This window comes from Passer montanus, unplaced genomic scaffold (genome assembly GCF_014805655.1).
Source record: "Passer montanus isolate IOZ18808 unplaced genomic scaffold, ASM1480565v1 scaffold23, whole genome shotgun sequence".
Classification (NCBI taxonomy): Eukaryota; Metazoa; Chordata; class Aves; order Passeriformes; family Passeridae; genus Passer; species Passer montanus.
This window is the reverse complement of record NW_024366926.1, coordinates 10,545,903-10,564,599: the sequence shown is the minus strand read 5'-3', so window position 1 is coordinate 10,564,599 and position 18,697 is coordinate 10,545,903. Positions and strand designations below refer to the sequence as shown.

At 44.3% G+C, this 18,697-nt stretch overlaps 1 protein-coding gene across 1 annotated transcript; it reads left to right on the top strand.

The window, feature by feature from the left end:
• Window positions 1-6,325: 6,325 nt before the first annotated feature.
• SH2D4A (SH2 domain containing 4A) lies at window positions 6,326-17,412 on the top strand. The gene is made up of 9 exons (XM_039710470.1): window positions 6,326-6,936; window positions 7,696-7,855; window positions 8,394-8,556; window positions 10,602-10,667; window positions 11,080-11,215; window positions 12,428-12,644; window positions 13,052-13,182; window positions 13,582-13,802; window positions 15,305-17,412. The coding sequence occupies exons 1-9, from the start codon at window positions 6,762-6,764 to the stop codon at window positions 15,395-15,397; spliced, it is 1,362 nt and encodes a 453-aa protein (XP_039566404.1). The 5' UTR covers window positions 6,326-6,761; the 3' UTR covers window positions 15,398-17,412.
• Window positions 17,413-18,697: the final 1,285 nt, after the last annotated feature.

The following is an 18,697-nucleotide window of genomic DNA, read 5'->3' as shown; positions in this document are numbered from 1 at the left end:
CAGCTGCAGGTCAGCCCCCGGCGAACCCTCCTGCCACCGGGCCTCAGCTTTGGTCTTCTCCCCAGCTCTTTTCCAGAGCCACTGCCGGCAGGACGAGGCCTTCGGTCCCGCGCTGGCTCTGCTGTAACCCGGCAGAATAGCTCGAACTGGCCGCTCCCGGAGCCACTCGTGCCCGAGAGATAGGCGCCGGGTGTGGATCCCCCAGGAAGACGCCGGGATGCCTGCACCGCGGACGATGCCTGCCCTCAGCCCGCGCAGAGATGCTGCGGGGACTCCAGTCAGTTTGCGTCTCCAGCTCGGGGAAGGCTCTCTAGTTTCTGCTTCACCTCGTTTGCAGCTTCAGGTGATTTGTTTCTGTCCTCAGTTTGTCTCAGGTTCAGCTCATAGAGTCTGTTCGTGCCTCCAGCATGTTTTAGACTCCAATTTGGTTTCACCTTCCCCGGCTTCTTTCCGGCTTTCAGCTTATTTGCAGCTCCAGTTTGTTTCCATGTTCGGTTGGTCTGTGGCTCCAGTTCATTTCTGCTCTGGCTGGTTACTGCTTGTGCTTTTCAAATGATCTTGGCTTTTGACAGGGCCACAAATCAATCACTATCATAACTCAAATATGAACAATCTACTGTAGATTGTCTGAAGATGGACTAAACTTCTTGGACCAATGCAAGTGGACATTCAACCTCTAGTACCACACCACAGGTGCCCCAATACTGGTTCCCACTGTCAGGAAAACCCACTAACGCCTGAAGTTTATGTCCATAAAGGAGATAGAGGAGTCCTGCAAGTTTATTCGAATAAAGGGAGTGAGTCCCGCACAAGCTCGCGGGGTTTTCTCTCTCAAGGTTTCGGAGGGTGCAGCCTCTATCCTCAACTCCCAGCTGCAGGTTGCCCTTTTCCTTTCTCCATTGGCTGAGGTACTCAGAAGGTACCGCCTTCCCAAACCACCTACCACATATCCCCCCTTGTACCTACTGTTTTACCCCAAAGTTCAGAAATTCAGGTTTGTGCACACCCACTTGCTTGTTTCAGGAACCAAGCTGTCTGGTCTCTGCAACAAACCTGCTGCCCAACGTTAGTACAGACATTAAGACCCTTTTCACAGATTTTACTACCAATACTGTCACTCATCAAATTGTAAAGACATTAGCTTTCCTTTCACCACCTTGATGAATAATGGGAGTGAAGTTCCAAACAAGGTAAAGAACAAAGTGGTTAAGCAATGGAAGCAATAATCACAGGAATGTGGAAGAGAGAAAATTGATAGCTTAAATTCTTGAAGGGGGAAATCACAGAAAGATAACACCCTTCTAAACCAGGATGTGTAATAATGAACTAAAAAAATCCCCAGTTTTGACTGGTTCTATAGTCAAAGAGAACTTGCCCTAGTGATGAACTTCTGCTCCTTTTAATAGTAAAAACCACACCCCAGCTCAGGCATCTCCCCCTACAAAAAGACCACCACTCACCGAGCATGGGCTATGATTTCTTGGGACACAATGGCTTTAATTTGAAGTAGAGAAAGGAGGAGCCAATAACAACTTAAACCAAGTAGAGACTTCAATAAGACTTAATAGCCCAAGACTGTGCCTCAGGGTGCTGGCTCTGGGATTTACCACCCAGCACCTCTTTCTGTGCAGAACAGTAAATCAAATTACATGGCTAGAGAAATCTCCTTTTTTACAGTGACTGAGTTTGGTTGAGTATCTGATCCTGTGTTCACCTATAGAAGCTCTCACCCTTTTCACCACACTGTTAATTCTCTCGGTAATTTTGATACAGGGAGATGATCCAAGAAATGTTTGCACATTGTTCTAGCAGGGAAGATACATTTTTCTTGAAAACAGAGCCCTGCGGCCTCAGACTGTGTTCAGTGGCTGCTGCTATATCAAATTATTTTTCCTTTTTGCCATTACTATCTATTCTTGCTACAAGATAACTGCTGCCCCCTCCAGGAATATCAGGGACCTGTAGGGCAAGTCAGTTCAGCTATAGGTAATTTCAAGGTAGTTTATGTTGTGGTGACTTCATTGGTTTTGTTCTTTCAAGCATTAAATAATAATATTTATATAAAATATTATTATTTTGTTCTATCAAGCATAATATGCCAGCCTTATGCATAATCCAGTACATAAAGGGGCTGCAAGACAGCTGCAAGACAGCTTTGGACAAGGGCATGGAGTAATAGGACAAGGGGAATGGCTTCAAACTGACAGAAGCAGGTATAGATTATATATCGGGAAAAAATTCTTCCCTGTGAAGCTTTTGAGAACTTCCAGGGATGTTCCAGTATGTTCAAGGCCAAGCTGGGTGCTGCTTTTAGCAACCTGGTGAGTGGCCCTGTGCATGGCAGGGGGGTTGGAACTAAATGATCTTTGAGGTGCCTTCTAGCTCAAGTCATTCTATAATGCTCAGATACAAACAGGTCTGGTTCTGTCTTTTGGGGGCTGTGCTTGTGCAGTTGTGTTTTCCTTCTCTTATACTCAAACTAGAATTTTTCCTGCCATCTGAAATTTATAAAAAAAACCAACAAAAACAAAAACAACAACAAAAAAAACCCAAACAAACAAACAAAAAAAACCCAAAAAAACCCAACAACCAAAAACAGTAGGCTGAAGCAAAATTAAACAGAAAGAGAGGAATTAATCACTCCCGTATTTAGAACAGGATGAGGATTATAAAAAGCCCCAAACAAACAAATGAGCAGCCAAACCCCAAAGCACGGAAGGATATTTTGGTACTAACCTTGCTGCTGCAGCTGCTAACATAAATGTTTTCTGAGACAAGTGCTTGTTATGAACCAATGTGTAACAGTTAACCCATGAAGGCTTGTGTACTCAGAGCAAGGCTGGGGTGATTACTTTTGGCTGCCCTGATTTCAGGTGGGTTTTGCAATTCTGCTTTGCTCCACTTCTGAAAAAAATCAGAAATGCCTTCATGAAGTCTAACAGAGAGCTGATGGCATTGGAGTGGCTGGAACTGGAGAGATCCAGAAAAACTTGAGCTTCCTAGTGCTGCAAGGCTTAGTTTGGCAAGTGAAAGGAAATTCAGTTGCATTCTCACAGTCCAGCCTCTTGATCAGGGGAAGGAATTCCCAGTAGTGTCTCTGAAGCCACCTCTCACTAAACAAATAATCATCTCCAAGGAGAAGCTCTTGACTCAAAATAATATAGTTCCACCATTTACTGAGCAAAGTGTTTTTATCTGCCTTTTAAGGGGAAAACTACTTTATGACAATAGAAATCCTCTTAGGTCATCAGCCTGTACCCTGAAGCAGCCTTTCTTGAGCTCTCTTTCCTCCTCACTGTTGGGTTTCTTGGGTTATTTTTAATTTACAGTTACTGTCACATTTACAGTGGAGATGTGCACAGCACATTGAATAAGCTGCCTCCCTGAAAATGAGCACATTTACACTGTCCTGATTGATTTCTTGGTGAAAATCATATGTATGATTTTCTGTCTGTCTATTGTTTTCTCAGAGAAACCTCCCCTCTGCTGGCAGCACTGATGGTGAGGACCAGGACTAGTATGGCCAGGTGGGAGTGTCTTGTGAGCCTGTAGTGTCCAAAGTGTCACCTGCTGCACATGTGAGCAGGAGCTCGTGCCAGTTCTTCTCAAAGCTATGGCACTTTCATGTGTATTCATAGACTTATTTCCCCTGTTCATGGTAGATGATTTACAGGAGCACAGAGCAGAGGCTGCCCTCCAGTAGGAGATTTAAATGTTGTGTGAAGGACAACATTTTGAAGGATCATTTAGCCTTTGAATTGTGTTTATCCTTATGGCTTTCATGCTGAGTATCTTATACATGAGTGGCAGAGCCTCAAAGCCCTGGTTTGGCTTCCTACATCCCCCCACTTAGTTTTTGCTAATTTTGGCAACTCTCATCCCTATATCTCCACAAAACCAGCTCCCAACTACCACTCCCATGAAAAAAATGCAAACAGTAGAAAGTTTAACAGGACCTCTGCTAGATTTTCCTGCAAGGTACCTGCTTGGAGGTCCCTCTGCCATTACTGCAGTCTTTGTCTTCACAAAGTTTGAGCTGTAAATATACTACTTACATCTGGAACAGCATCTGCAAAACCACTTCCAGCCAGGTGTCAGTATTATGGCTTTGATTCAGACTTTGGGAACAGTATGTGACTGATTACAAGGATTTCCAGCTCCTGGATCTTTAATGAAGGGACTGCTAACATAGAAATATCGGAAACCTCTTGAGATGCTTATGTCATTTCCCTGTGTTAAAATAGCTGGTGCTTTAAAGGGTACCTTTGGGATACAGCATTATAAATCTCTTACAACTAATATTACGAGGAAATCCAACTCTGCAAAACTGCATCAGTACTGTGAAACTTGTTTGCTGAGTACCCTTCCATCTTCTCAACACACTGTGTCCCCAGGCATGCAAAGAGGGATCAGTTTGTCTCCATGGCACATGGCAGAGCACATCATGTTCACCTAAGTAAATGCCATAGCAAAGCCATTCCCACTCCTGAGAAGCCAGAGCAGCATGGACATGCTGCTGCATGCATTCTGCTGATGGATTCTCATGTGTCATGTCCCAGAAAGAAAGCTCTTCCCTCTCTATACCTGCCATCTCCATGGCTTGAGGACTGCCCAAGACCCTTTGGGTGCTGAGCTGAAAAATCTCTGCCATCAGGGGGGTACTCAGAAAGCATTGCTCAAGTCAGATCATCTCCCCTAAAAACCATTTTTTTTTAAATCAAGAAAGTAATTTGTTTAAACCAAGTCCATACCAGTTTGGAACAGAAGCTTCATGTTTCTTCTAGAATGAAGTTAACATTTTTAATAGGGAAAGTATTAGAGAAATCAGAGAAGCAAAATAGAAATGAGAAGACTTAACACCAACTCCTGGTCACTGCATGCTCCCCAGGACTCTTGCTCCTGGCTTCTGCTGCAGAAAATGCATTTTTGGGACCATGATCTGCTCTCTTATTTCCTTGAGGTCCTTGAGGAGCAATTTGTCTCCCTGCCTACAGCTCCTCCCCCTGCTCCAAGCTCCTTTCAAGCTCTTCCTGCTGAAAGTGTATGGGGACTTCACTGGAGTGGGGCTCCAGCCAGCTGTGTCTCTGCCAATTTTAAGGCAAGCCATATTCAGAAGCAGGGGGATGCTTGGGACAGACTGCATGCTCCCAGCATGGGTGCAAGATGGAGGAGGGTTGACCAACACAGCAGATACTGTTCTGACAGTCTGACTTCACAATGGCTGCTGTTGTGCTGTCCCATTTCATCTAAATAATTGTGTGCTCTGTGTGTGCTCTTTGGGAAGCTTCAGTATTGCCCTTGCTGGCTTGTCTATTACCTCCTCTTTGTTATTTTGTTTGTCAGAAGCCAAGCAGTCATACTGTGAAGATGCTCCCAGCACTTTTCTTCCAACATTTGGGTTCCTAAAACTCCAGTCTCTCTTTTGTAAGAGGCTAATCGATTTGGCCCCATTAACTTGATTTATTGGCCCCATTTATTGATTTTATATGTAATCCCACTTTACCCTAGCACAGGTCCTGCCATGTCTGTGCCCTTTATATTTCCATATTACTGCCTCCATAACCCTCTGCTTTAATTCCACTGCTTTAATTTTCTTTGTAGTCCAATAGCAACATTTCCCAAGAGTTTGTCCAGAAAGTCCCTGCCACTTCTGGCCAGTCAGCCACGCTGCTCTGGTGTCACACTTAGTATGTGGCTGTCAGCCTCCCCATGTCACTGAAAACACTGCCAATCAATCTCCTGATCTCCACGAGTTTATCCAGATAAGATAATGAAAATATTTGTTTTCAAGGTCTTTAGTCCACATTTCTACTTTCTCATTTGTCACCTTCCCAAGTGACAGGAGAGCTTTCAATTTCCCAGTGAAATCTCTGTTGTAAATGTAAATCCATGAGCACAAAGCAAGGCTGTGCCGGTGTTAGTACCTCGCCAGCATGCACTGGACATGAGCCAGTATCTTGGGCAGGAGCAGGGATGCCCCTTCTCCCCATCAGCTTCATCCTGTCAGACAAGGATGTCCCATGCCAGGCTCAGCACGTGGGCTGGTGCATCAGCAAGATGTGTCAGAGCGGGGGCTGTCTAGGACACTGGCTAGCCAAATTGCCTTTCATCAAACCAGCTGCACTCCTTGTGCTCCCTTGACTTGCTAGGAGGCTGACTTTGATGGATGGGAGCACTCCAAAATTCCCGCTCCCACCTCAAAAGCAGAGTCGAAAGTCCTCCCTGTCTTTCTTTAGTAAAATGAGGCAGGCTGGGCTTTTAATCATCAAAGTTTTCCTGTTTGGAAGGAGGAGGAGCCATCTAGTCATGGGTTCATTGATTCCCTGCCCAGCAAGAATGTTTGCTTGAGCACAGGCAAGCCGCACCTCTGATGACTAACAGGCAGCGCTCTCTCTCTTTGATATACTATCAGCTGGGTTTATCAGAGTATCAACACAACCTTCCCACTCCAGGCCTCGCCCCTTCTGGCCAGCTCTCCCTGCAGAGCGGGCAGGGGCTGCATGAGAGCTGAGCTCACCTCTTATTTCAAGGAATCTTAACAGCAGGTTTTAAGATACTTATTTACTTTTTTTGGTCCGTGCAGGAAGTCTGAGCTAAAAAAAAAAAAAAAAAAGGAAATAGACAGAAGTATAATTGCTCTGGCACGCCTGCATTCCTACTTCAGTCTCAGACGGGCAGGCACTCTTTCTTGTCGGAGCCAGCAAGAGGATCTGATCCCTGAAGATTATCGCCACAACCGTGCGTAAGTGAAACCTGCAGCCATGCTGAAACAGATATTATCAGACATGTACATCGATCCGGAGCTGCTGGCAGAACTCAGCGAGGAGCAGAAGCAGATCCTCTTCTTCAAGATGAGGCAGGAACAGATCAGACGGTGGGAGGAAAGAGAAGCTGCTGCAGAAAAGATTTCAGCAAAGAAGCCACTGCCAAGGAAAGGTAAGTCTCTGCCTCCTGGCTGCTTCACCCTCTGGCATGTATCTGGCCTAGTCAACTGCTTCCTAGAAATAGGAAATGATGTATTCTTAGGTTAATTTCTTCTCCAAGGGACATGGCATAGGCTTATTTTAAAACATAGATGTATCCACCTGCAATGAGGTAGTTTTGGCCAGGCACACAATGGTTTTTACTCCCTGGCCCAGACATTCTGTCCTTGACCAAATTGCTCAACTCCCCTAGCTGGGAAGACAGGGCTTATTTGCCCCCAGGAGATGCATCTCATTAAGTTTCCCACTAAATGGTGCCTCAGAATCTGTCTTTAACAGAACCATGGATTTGAATATCTGTCCTGAGGCACTAGATCTGATGGGCAGTTCCCACTGAGATTTTAGATCTGAAGTTCTCTTGCCAGGGAAGGGAACTTCAGATCTAAAAGGGAACAGCATGCTGGCTGCTAGGAAGATAGCTCTTTTCTCCCAGGTCTCCCTCACACAGTTTGGGGAGGACAGTAGTCAGAAATTAAAGCAAAAGAAACAGTGGTGATTCTTCTCCTTTGCTCCCAGTCTCAGAAATGCCTCCTTCACTGACCTGGCTCAAGGAGGTTGAAAAAATTGGCAAGTGTGGGCTGCATCCTATTTGAGTTTCTTCATGTACAGTTGCTTTGGGGGGGGCTCGGTCACCAACAGTAGCTGGTAGGGCACAGCAAGTGCAGCATAGGCCCAGCAAACAGCATTTGCCAAAGAGCTGCTTCTTTTCCAGCCAACAGGAAGTCAGTGACATGGAAACTCGGTGCTGACAATGAAGTGTGGGTCTGGGTGATGGGAGAGCATCCTTCAGATAAATCCTATGCAGCCATCTGTGAAGAGATCCAGGCACAAAGAGCAAAGCGCTTAGCGAGAGAGCAAGGCCAGGAGGGCAGGTAAGCACCCTTCAGCTGAAGGACTCGGTGGGCAGAGAGGGAGAAGGCTTTTGTATAAGGGCACATGAGCTGGAGTCTTCTCTGTAGGGGCTGTGGTTAGCACTGTCATGCCAGCCTTGCTAGCAAAAGGCACAGGCAAAGGTTGGTTTTCTCAGAGGACACACAAGGTTGGTTTTCTGAGAGGACACACTATGCTGGCAGAGACCAGCTGTAGCCTGAGAGTTGCCCCAGCTCATTGAGCCTCCTGTGACATGGCTGCTGCGTGGGACCCTCTGCAGACCACAGGAAATGCTGATGCTGTCACTGCAGCAGGTGATGGGCTCAGATCGCTCTGATTCACCGGCAGGTGCCAGGGTACAGCCGGACAACAGTTACCACGAGTCATTAATTTAATTACACACCTACTGATCTGGAGATATAACTGCCTATGCACATGTGGCTTCATTGCAGTCTGCTCTGCTCACGTGCAGCCTCCTCACGAGACGCTCAGACATCAGAAAGTGACTCTGTTCTAAGTCCTCTCTCTCTTGCATTTCAGAGAGACTGACTCTTCTGCAACATGGTCTCTACACCCACAGCCAGGACTTCTGGCTGAGACAGATCTTCATGAGAATAAAAAAAATACTGAGGAGAAAAAGGAGGAACATGGGAGAAGAATGGCTGATATTGATACAACAGGAAAAAGCCAGGAGCTCACAAAGGTAGTTTTCCATTTTCTCATAACTATAAGAAACATGTTTTTTGAGGTCTAGGAAGTGCAGCAAATCCTGGTTGCTCTAAATACAAATCTGAGGGAAAAAGCCATCTATCTGTTGAAGCATTTCTTCTACAGAGGAGAAAAAAACATGTTGTTGCATCCTTCCTTAAGACTCAGAAGGTCCACGTGCTGTTCTCAGCTGGGATAGATCTGCTCTGCACCAATGGATAAACTGCTCTGAATTCCTTTGCTTTCATTCTCTGTGGATAAAACAAGGGGTGCAGTACTTTTCCTTCTGCACCATGGCTGGTTTGAATGGCTTTTGGGGCAAGACCAGGGAGGCTATCCTAGGATTTTTAAACGGAATGTCACAGCCCTCAGCCAAATCATTTACTTTTATAAAAGACCGAATGAAGAGAATTTTACCAGCATTATCTGACATGCATATTTTAGGTGGTTCTTGGGGTTTTTTGTCTTCTAATACAGAAAACAGCTTATGACACTGATAGCGCAGGACAGCTCCAAATGCAGTAATACAGTATCTGCATTCCTGTGGTGTTTCATTAAGAAATATTTTTTTCCAGCAATAAATACATTGTGCTTTTTAACTGTCTACAAAAAGCCATTTGCAGAGAAAGGAAAAAAAGAAGAGTTAAATTAACTACCCATGCAACTGCAGTTGAACAAAAGGAACAGGACATCCTGCCAATTTAATGGGAGAAGTCCTATCTCGTTCTGCAGTTTTCATTCAGCCTTGTATGAGAATGAACTTGTATGGCAGTATTCTTTTATCATACTGCCACTCCATACTATCATAAAAAGTATGATAGCAGAAGGTTGGGTTTTGGCAAAATGCTCTCTTACTGCTACCAAAATAGTGAATGGAATTTGGAGTGACTGTCTCCTTTATCAAAAGCCTCTGAGTCACATGGGGTTTTTCTCTGCACTGTTTGCTAAAGTTGAGCAACTATGTGGGAGGTTCTTGTTTTTCAAAGAAACTTATTAGTCAAAAATGACCAAAAAATCCCAAAACAAACCAAAAACAACCCCCAAAAAACAAACAAGCCACCAACAAAAATCTAACCCCCTTTCAAAGTCTTGAACATGGGAATAGATGGGGGATTGTATATTTTCCTTTATTTTCTGTCATTATATTATTAATAAATTTTCCCAGGTTTCTGGGGCTTTTGCTGTTAGAAGGAGGGCTCCAGACTAAAGTCCCCTGTTGTATTTTCTAGGCCTGGAAAGAGGCTTTTCCCCTACCTCCTCCATTAAAATGTTTTCTCTGAGATCTAGTTCCCATTCCATTTAACCTGAGAGATCCAGGTATCATGCTGCAGGGAATAGGGCTGATCTAAAAAAAAAATGCTGCTCCACAGACATTTGAAGCTCCTAGTTTCCTGTTGAGGTGAGGGAAACTGTGAAGCCATGCTCATATTAAATATTAGCCAAGTAGGTGATGGAGCTAAAAGGAAGTGTGACCTTGGCAAGCAGAATAGTACAGTTAACTCATCACTTGTACTGTGGGAGGCAGTGGGGGTCTGATGGGGAAGTGGGTGGGTGTTTACTGAAAGCTAAACCTAACAGTTGGTCTGCAGAGGCAGCTCTCAGCTAGGGACTGCTGGCAGGGCAGCTGGGCTGGTTTTCAGGGAAGAGAGAACATGAAATATCCAGCCAGTTGGATCAGTTTGTCAAGTAGGAGTTTGCAGCAACCCAGCCACAGCTGCAAACAAGCACAGGCAGGTAAAGCTGACAGCAGGTTCTGCAAGGGATTGCTTTAGAGGAAGGGAAGAAAGGGACTGCTCCCTGGGAGCACTTGTGAGCATTGCTTAGCAAATCTAGGCATGCTTATGGCTATCCTGACTCCCCTGAGTTCTCCTCCTATGGCATGTTTGGCCAAATATGATGGGAAAACCCCCACAATGTTTGTCAGAGCGAGCTGGCAAAACTTGTTAACAAATGTTAACTTGTTAACTCCTTTTGCATTTAAAAAAAGAGCAATTGTCCTAATGTCACATTTATTTCTCACCACTCTTTTGTTCTGCTCAGAGGGGAACCAGAAATGTTCACCAGATGCTGGCGGACTGCCATATGAGGAAGCATAGTTTCCAACAGGTAAGTGGCAACCTGTGGTGCTCCTAAGACACTGAGTGGGGTCAGTGCTTTATCCTAGAGCCCCAGTCAGTTTCAGAGCCTCATATGAGCCAAGAATATTCTCGCCTTTTGGACCAGTTTTATCCAGTATTGCTGTGCTTCTCATGTATTGTGTGATGATTTGGAGATGGTACAAAGCAGGCCAGGCTGGCCAGACCGGGGAGTAGCACAGGGGGATGCTCCTGATGATTTTTGATGGGCTGTTTTCCCTTCCTGTCTCAGTTGTTACCTGCAGTAAAGGCAGAGGGTCTCTATGTTGTTGAAATTGGAGGGGTTCACTGTAAAGGACAGAGTTCCCAGTATTTCAAGGCTAGCTGAAAAGCAGGGCTAAAGCTTTCCTGACACAAGGCTGAACATACTATTTCTTTCCTAGATGAAGGAAGCACAGAGGAAAAATTCAGAAGAGCTCACAGCCCCCCAGAAGCCAATACCACAGAGCCATTCCAGCACAGAGAGCCAGAGAACGCTGCAGAAATCAGAAGAGAATGAGCCTGAATGGCAGGAATTCTGTAAGATCTTAAAATTACCTTTTCCTATAAGGCTTGAGAAATCCTAGGGCTCTATGGGGTCATCTCAACCTCTCCCCTGCCGTACTAGAACTGAATAATAGGTCAGAGGCTGGAGAGTATTGCCAAGAAATACAGCACTTTATTATCAGAAATAGTTCTGAGTCCATGCAGCACTGAGACTAGAGCTGGGCAGGGAAATGGAAAACTTTTCCAACTGACACTATGTTAAAACAAGCAACAAATAGGACCCACATGAGTATAGGCAATACTATTAATTTTAAACTAGAAGCTGGCCTTTTGTAGGACTTTGCAGTAGCATTGCTCTTGAGGATAAGTAAAATGGAGAACAGAGACTAATTAAAAAGGATTTCCCTGTCATTCAAATATGATCCCACCCAAGTAAAGCTCTGCTGCACTGTCTCATGTAATGAATCCCAATAATAGAAAGGAAAATGGCAAACAGTATGAGACTTGCAGTAGCAGCCATCACTGCTGCCAAATGCTTCCTGAAGGAGAACCTGATGCACTGTTCCTCCCAGTTCCTCCCTTGCTGCTCAGTAGATGGCAATGCTGTACCACCAGCTGTTTCCACTTCAGTTTTGTTTTTCTGACTGATAGAAAAACTGCTGACTGGAGAGCTGGCTACTCGTACAGACTCCGGGGAGAGATGGACCTAGACAATCTAGGCAGTTTTACAGGAAAAAAACCCAAACGAAAACACAGTCAAGTTCTCCACTTTCCATAACAGTTTCAGTATGGCTCCTTCCCACCCTCCAAAATTGATTAGCACTTTCAAATCCTTCAAAAGATTGATTTGGGGTCATTTCAGCAGCTTCAGCTCCAGGAGCTTCAAGCCCTGCTCCCCACACCAGTTTACATGAAAGGCACTACAGAAATCCATGTCTGAAGAAGGAGTCAGTGTCTGAAACAAAACCAAAAAGTCTTTAGGTACAAAAGGACCTGGTAACAAGAAAAAAACCACAGATTGTAGATCTTGTCCCAGAAAACACTGTTTTTTAATATTTTAAAGGAATAAAAATGGTGCCACTTAACACGTGGGAGACACGTGACAAATGGTCTCACAACTGAGTGACTCTTTCAGCGTGTGAAATGGATTATTCTTACATTTCCACAAGCAGGAAGATGGCCAAAGGGTAGCAAGCTTTAAACTTGCTGCTTGTTCACTTCTGTAGGACTCCTTTTTTGTTCCAGTGCGGAAATCCAAGGCAGCAGATGAGAAGAGACGCTCCCTTGCACGGCAAGCCAGAGATGACTACAGGAGGCTTTCACTGCAGGGCATCCACAGAGGGAAGCAGGCAGATATTTCCAAGGGTGCCACAGCAGGAGATCGGCGACCACTTCAATACCCACCTCTCCCCCCCAAGCCTAAACTTCTACCTCCTGCAACGGCAAATGGGAGAGCAATTAGGTAAGGAAGCCCCTGTGCACTGGGGAAAGGAGAAAGGATGAGATTCTTTTGCTCTAGCATGGGATGGTTGAGAAGGGAATGGTTATCTCTCCTCCTTGTGTGGAAGAGACACCCAACAGGGAAAAATACAGAGCCTAGGCTATATTCCAGCCTAGAATGTGATGAAACCTTCAGGTGTTCATTCCTGGAGGATAACAGGTTTAATTAGTAGAGTGTCCTAAGCCCGGAGCACAGAGAGCCCCTATGATGCCAGATGTCCACTGAAAACCATATTCCATACAGCTGAACTGGTGTAAGCTGCCTGTTTAGGGCTGGTCTTAAAATTCTGAGCAAAATGTAAGTCCTGCACAGGGACTCAAAACCTGTCTTTTGAATCTGATGTACAAACCAGAGGTCTTTTTTAACAGGAAAGAGGGAGTCCAGAGGACAATCTCCAATTCCACCGAAGAAAGCATCATCAAGTGGTTCAAAGAGGAGCAATTCCCCCTCAGAGCTGGCTATCTGAAAACCACAGACACAATAGCACCTTGGTTCCACGGTAAGTCCTGGGAATTTCCACCCCAACCCAAGTGTTTAAGAAGTTTTTTCTGCTAACACGGCTACTAACATGGGCTGGGCTTGGAAGTAAAGCTCCTATACTGGAATGACCATACAGCAATTGCAATACCATTCTCTCTCATAACACAGCAACAGTCCTTTTGAGCTCTCCTGTTTGTCATTAATTGTTGGCCAAGCATAGCACAGTTAACAAAGAGCTCTGGCCATGGCCTGTTACAGCAATGGCAGCACTCTTCTTCTTAGGCTACTGGGCAAGGAAACAGTGAAAGGGATGGAAGTGCTATGGACTGGTTTTAGAGCAGATTTCTTGTGAGAACTGTTTGTCCAGTCCTGTACAAATGCTTTTCTCCCTTCAGTTTTGTCTTTTGGTTTTGAACAGGTATCCTAACCTCTAAGAAAGCAGAAGAGCTTCTGAATAAAACACTACCAGGGAGTTTTCTGATCCGGGTCAGTGAGAAAATCAAAGGCTATGTGCTCTCCTATCGGTCTGTGGAAGGATGTAAACATTTCCTCATTGATGCCTCCAGTGATTCCTACAGCTTCCTTGGAGTGGACCAGCTGCAACATTCAACGCTGGCTGACCTTGTAGACTACCACAAGGTGAACATCTAGCAATGCATTCATTAATTGCTTAATTGTCTCAGGGCACTTCAAAATAAGAAAGAGTAGATTCAGTTGTTTTGAAGTAGGTAACTAGACCCATTTTAACTGCTGCTGGGTATCCTGTGTGATGCTCCAGAAGGGTATGTCAGCCTGACTGGTACAGCCCAGGTGACCTAATACATCTCAGATATCTTAGATCTGATTCACTCACCCTCAAACACACAGAACACCTTGCATGCTGGGCCCAAGTTACTTACAAGCTACTTAGTAGAAATGTTGATGAGAGGTAACAGCATACTCATACAAACTCCTTTCTTTTGTATTCTCTCCATGGTTAAGGGGCACTGACAAGTTGGGTAAACACAAAATCCTGCTTACCTTCAGCTTCAGCATGAAAGAGAGCAACATATCTTTATAATCTCAAAGCAGACAAGGGGTGGTACTGAGCAAAGGTAAAAAATAGAAGGGAAGGTTGGCAGGCTCTTGCAACAATAATAGTGGTGTTTTCGAGCACTGTTATGACTGCAGTTGCACGGGTTTCAGGGAGAGACAGATGGATTGTTCATTCATTTTCTGTAAGATCAGCCCAGGGACATGTCAATAATTTTTCTTCTAAGTTCATTTAAAATCCCTGGTTTTTTTTAAATAAGTGCGTAGCTTAATACAGACATGGCTAAACAAAACTGGACATGAGAACAATATCTATGCTCATTTGCTCTACAGAACTTTACCTGGACTGCCTGAGCTTGCTTCTTGCGTGATTTTCACAGTTCAGGCTGAAAGTATTAAAAGCAGGAGTTATACAGCTATTTGTACCAGAGCTAAAGGATTTAAAGCTTTGCTGTGCATATCTACATCAAATATAGAGCCAAGGCCACAGTCTGCAAAGAATCCTGCAGCTCCCCTGCACTGCAGCACATGTGGGCAGATGAACCCACTCTGCCAAAGTGCCCCACTGGGTTCTTCTTATCACCCACCAGGTGACCATGAAAGAAGGCAAGTTCCCACCATGCATCTCATCTGTTGCTAGGATGGAGAATGAGATTGGAAGCACAGACTGTACTTAGAACAGGACTGCCTCAGCAGAGGGAGTGTGCTCTCTCCAGAATCCACCCTTGTCCCTCCCACAAACACAGCCAGAAGCACAGTTCACAATCCCTGTTCCTGCTTTATCTGCATGCTGCTCATTCCTGGCTCTAGCACCTTCTAGCAGGGCACTCCATGTCAGAGAAGCTGTAGTTTCCTCAGGGATAAGCACAGCTCTTTCCTAGAACTGCCAGAGTTGTGTCACTGAGTTATGGCACAGAGCACAGACGTATTATGAAGACAGAGGGCAGAGGGCCCTTCCCCGACTTCTCTGGAAAACTGAGCTGTATCACACAGTGGTGGGAACACATCCATACCATAACAGAGTCAGGAAGACTGCTGTCCACCTTGTGATGTTGTGACAGGCAGGGTCTGTTTGAAAACTGGTGTTTGATCATATCCTATATTAACAGGACGAACCCATCACTTCCTTGGGGAAGGAGCTGTTGCTTTACCCATGTGGCCAAGAGGACCAAGAGCCAGATTACATCTCTCTCTTTGAGTAAACCTCCCCATCTCGTTGGGAAGCCCCAGATTTGTATTCACAAAGAACTTGGAACTGAACTTGGGACTAGAGCTGCTGATACTTACCTGGAACCATCAGTGCCTCTATTTTGTACCCTTCACAACAAAGCAGTAGGAGGATAAGTACTGTTGTGAGCTACAGGATGCATCAGCCCAGCAAGCTGCAAAGTACCTGGATACATCCCACAAGATGGAGAAAATGAGTTGATGAAGTAATCAGTTGATCAGGGAGATACTGCCATGGATTTTCAGTGGGTTTTTGTAGGTTTCTTGGGGGACTTCTGTATTCAAGCTGTCTTTTGTTCTTGAATGCAAGGTTCTTTGGGAAATAGGTTAGTACCTACAGTTGAATGAGATTATACCTTCCTGAAGGCACAAAACAACTTGGAGAGGTGAATCGATCCTGATATGTAATTTGCATAATGTGAAGCTTAATTCTATAAAATGCTGTGTCCTTGGAAGGAAGGATGTTCAGTCAAACGTCCAAGAAAACCCTGAGTGCCTTTCAGTGAAAGGTTCTCTCTGTGACAAGAGATTTGCACATGTGAAGAGTGCATTTTTTAAACTCCTCTAGCCTCTGAATGTGATCCTCACTCTTTTAACCTGTATTTAACTCCCACGCAGGCCTTTATGCATTGAGAGGGATTATCCTTTTTGAAAAGGAAAGGAGATGGGACAGAGTCATTTGTATGAATGACAACCACATGTACAGAACCTAAAAATGTAAGAAGGAACACCTATATCAGTATTAATACAGTTTACAGAAGAGTATTTGCCAGTAAAGAATGTTATTTTCCAAAACAGAGCTATTTATTGCAAGTTGTGTCCCAATTGCTGAGATGCATCTGGTGTAAACTTCATTATAGAACTTGTTCTTTCAACATAATGTTCTTTTTTCTTATCTGCTACAATGCTTTTTAAATACATCATTCAGAAGATTGGGGGAGAGCTTGGACACAATCACATAACAAATCAGTCTTCATCCAGGTTCCCTAATGTTTTTGCACATGACAAACTCTGCAGCTGAGGAGTCTGAATCTGAAGACATAATTTTTAGAGACACAATCCTCAAATAGTGAATAAGAGTTGGTCTTGTTTCAGTTCGTTACCTCTTTTTACCTGTTCTCTCTTTTCTGTTAGATCAGGGCTACTGAACTTGAAGAAGCAGTCAAAACTTCCAGTCTTACATTAATCTGGGTTTTGCAGAATACAGATTTAAAGAAATTGTAATCATCTGGTCTTAAAATTCACAGCTATGCTGACAGGCATTTTCCATTCCAGGAAAGAGGGGATAACTACACTCCAGTTACAGCAAGTGTCACTTGCTAGAAATAAAGCCTTAATGTAAACTGAGAGTCTGAACATAAAGACACTCTGCCACTGCAAATGACTTAATGAGCTTCTTGAGCCATATATCACATGTATCAAAGAGATAATTTCAATATAATCTGCATCAATAATGACAAAGGGTGTTAGATTATTTGTACGAGGGGGAACATCCCTCCTTCCCTCTTTATGGACTGTTTCTTTTAAAAATTTGGTCAAAATGAAAGGTCCTTCAGAAAAACATCTGTCTTCATGTGAAGCATGTGCCATAGCTCATATCTTGCAGAGACAAATTGTGAGTGTTTTGCAGACCTATGGGCTGGTAAAGAGAGAGGAAAAGTATGCTCTAAAAAGGCATTTGAGACACGGTGTTAACTGGCAAAGTAAGATGCACGCCAGTCTGTCATGGACATAGCAGGACATAATCAATTTTAGCTCTAAAATCTTTAGTAAAACTCCTCAGGGTTTGACCTGCTGACAAGTGGTCCAGTAGATTCACTGTCTTTATATTAAACTACTTATTTGCAAATATTGTCTCAGTACAGCCTAGGGAAAACCACTATCCGTGTTCACATCATCCCACATGTTTGAGTCATGCCTCAGTTTCTCAAAGACCCACTTTTCTGCTGTGAGGCAAGAAATATGAAGATTTAGATGACTGGACTGACTGCAAAGGCAACTGCCTTGCTAGAACAGATGCCCTTAAGACTTCCTCTTCTATTGCTCCAAAATCCAGTTACCCTGAAAGTCTGTGGAGCAAGGATGTCTTGCAGCAGTTGAGAATCAAGGGTGATGACATACCTTTGGGGAGTTTCTGTGTAGAATCTTTCCTTCTTCAAGGGATGCTGTGCAAGGATTACAAGAGGAGCCAATTAGCAAATTGCTTGATGGAGAGATCACGAATCCTGGAGAAGCGTGGCATTTTGTTTTGCTCGATGCCTTTAGCCAGAGTATGCTGCAGTCATCAAAAAGTAAAGCAAGGAGTCTCAGGATGGCCTCCCCACCTGCACAGGGCCCTCTATAGTCCCTCCTAAACCAAGATAAAATCAGTTGTCATTCTGAGAAAGATCACAAGCTGGTTTGGGGACAAGGAAGGTAGACACCTTCATAACAAAATCTTTTTTTCTGTTGGCTGCTCTCTTTGGATTTCACCCTTTACTAACTGGGCTGGAAGACCTGTTAGAGCTCCACTTGGTTGACAGAAACATAAGTAACAGCAGCTTCCCTTTCTCATGCTGTTCTTCACCCCTCTGATAGTGCAGTCTCCCCCTCTAAGAGAGCCCTGACAGGTCTCTGCTGTGATTAGATTGCCCTGCACATCACTGATGTGGCCAATAAGTGTGGGCTGGATCTCTTCATCACTGATACCATTTCAGCTCTTGCCTAACTGGCTTCTGCAGCCAAGGAATGGAAACTGCATGTACAGTATTATTCCTGGCAAGAGGAACAGCATCTCTGTGGAAAAGGACATACATGAAGATCACAAAGGTGCTATTTAAAAACATAAGTTGTGAAACTCTGACAGGATCTGGATGACGTGCTTGTAAAGTAATGAAGTGCTGAATTTACAATTGCCCAGTGCTTAGAATTGGAGACTAACAGAGACTTGAAGGGACCTCTGGAGATCATCCGGTCTAGTTCTGCTCTACAAGTGTGGCTCAGGGAAGACTGAATAAAACAATCATGGAAATAGTTAAGGTGAGGATTGACATAGGTCATGATTATGAAACTTTCATAGTGTATAACACTCAGTTTCAAATTCAGGTTTAAGTGGGACTGTAGGAACAACTTTTGCCTTGGAGCAGCTGCATTACCACGCTTTGATATGCACTCAACAAGCCACACCTGTCTCCTCCTATTGCATAATGTTTGTAAAATTACTTAATCAATACAATGCCCTTTATAAATAATTTATCATGCGTTCTGGGAACAAAGCAGTTCTTTGGAGGATCTGC

Bases quoted from the DNA above. Each gene is read 5' to 3' on its own strand.
- SH2D4A (XM_039710470.1), top strand. From the start codon at position 6,762: ATGCTGAAACAGATATTATCAGACATGTACATCGATCCGGAGCTGCTG. The intron at 6,937-7,695 runs GTAAGTCTCTGC...CTTCTTTTCCAG, and splicing joins GAAGCCACTGCCAAGGAAAG to CCAACAGGAAGTCAGTGACA. The intron at 7,856-8,393 runs GTAAGCACCCTT...CTTGCATTTCAG, and splicing joins GAGCAAGGCCAGGAGGGCAG to AGAGACTGACTCTTCTGCAA.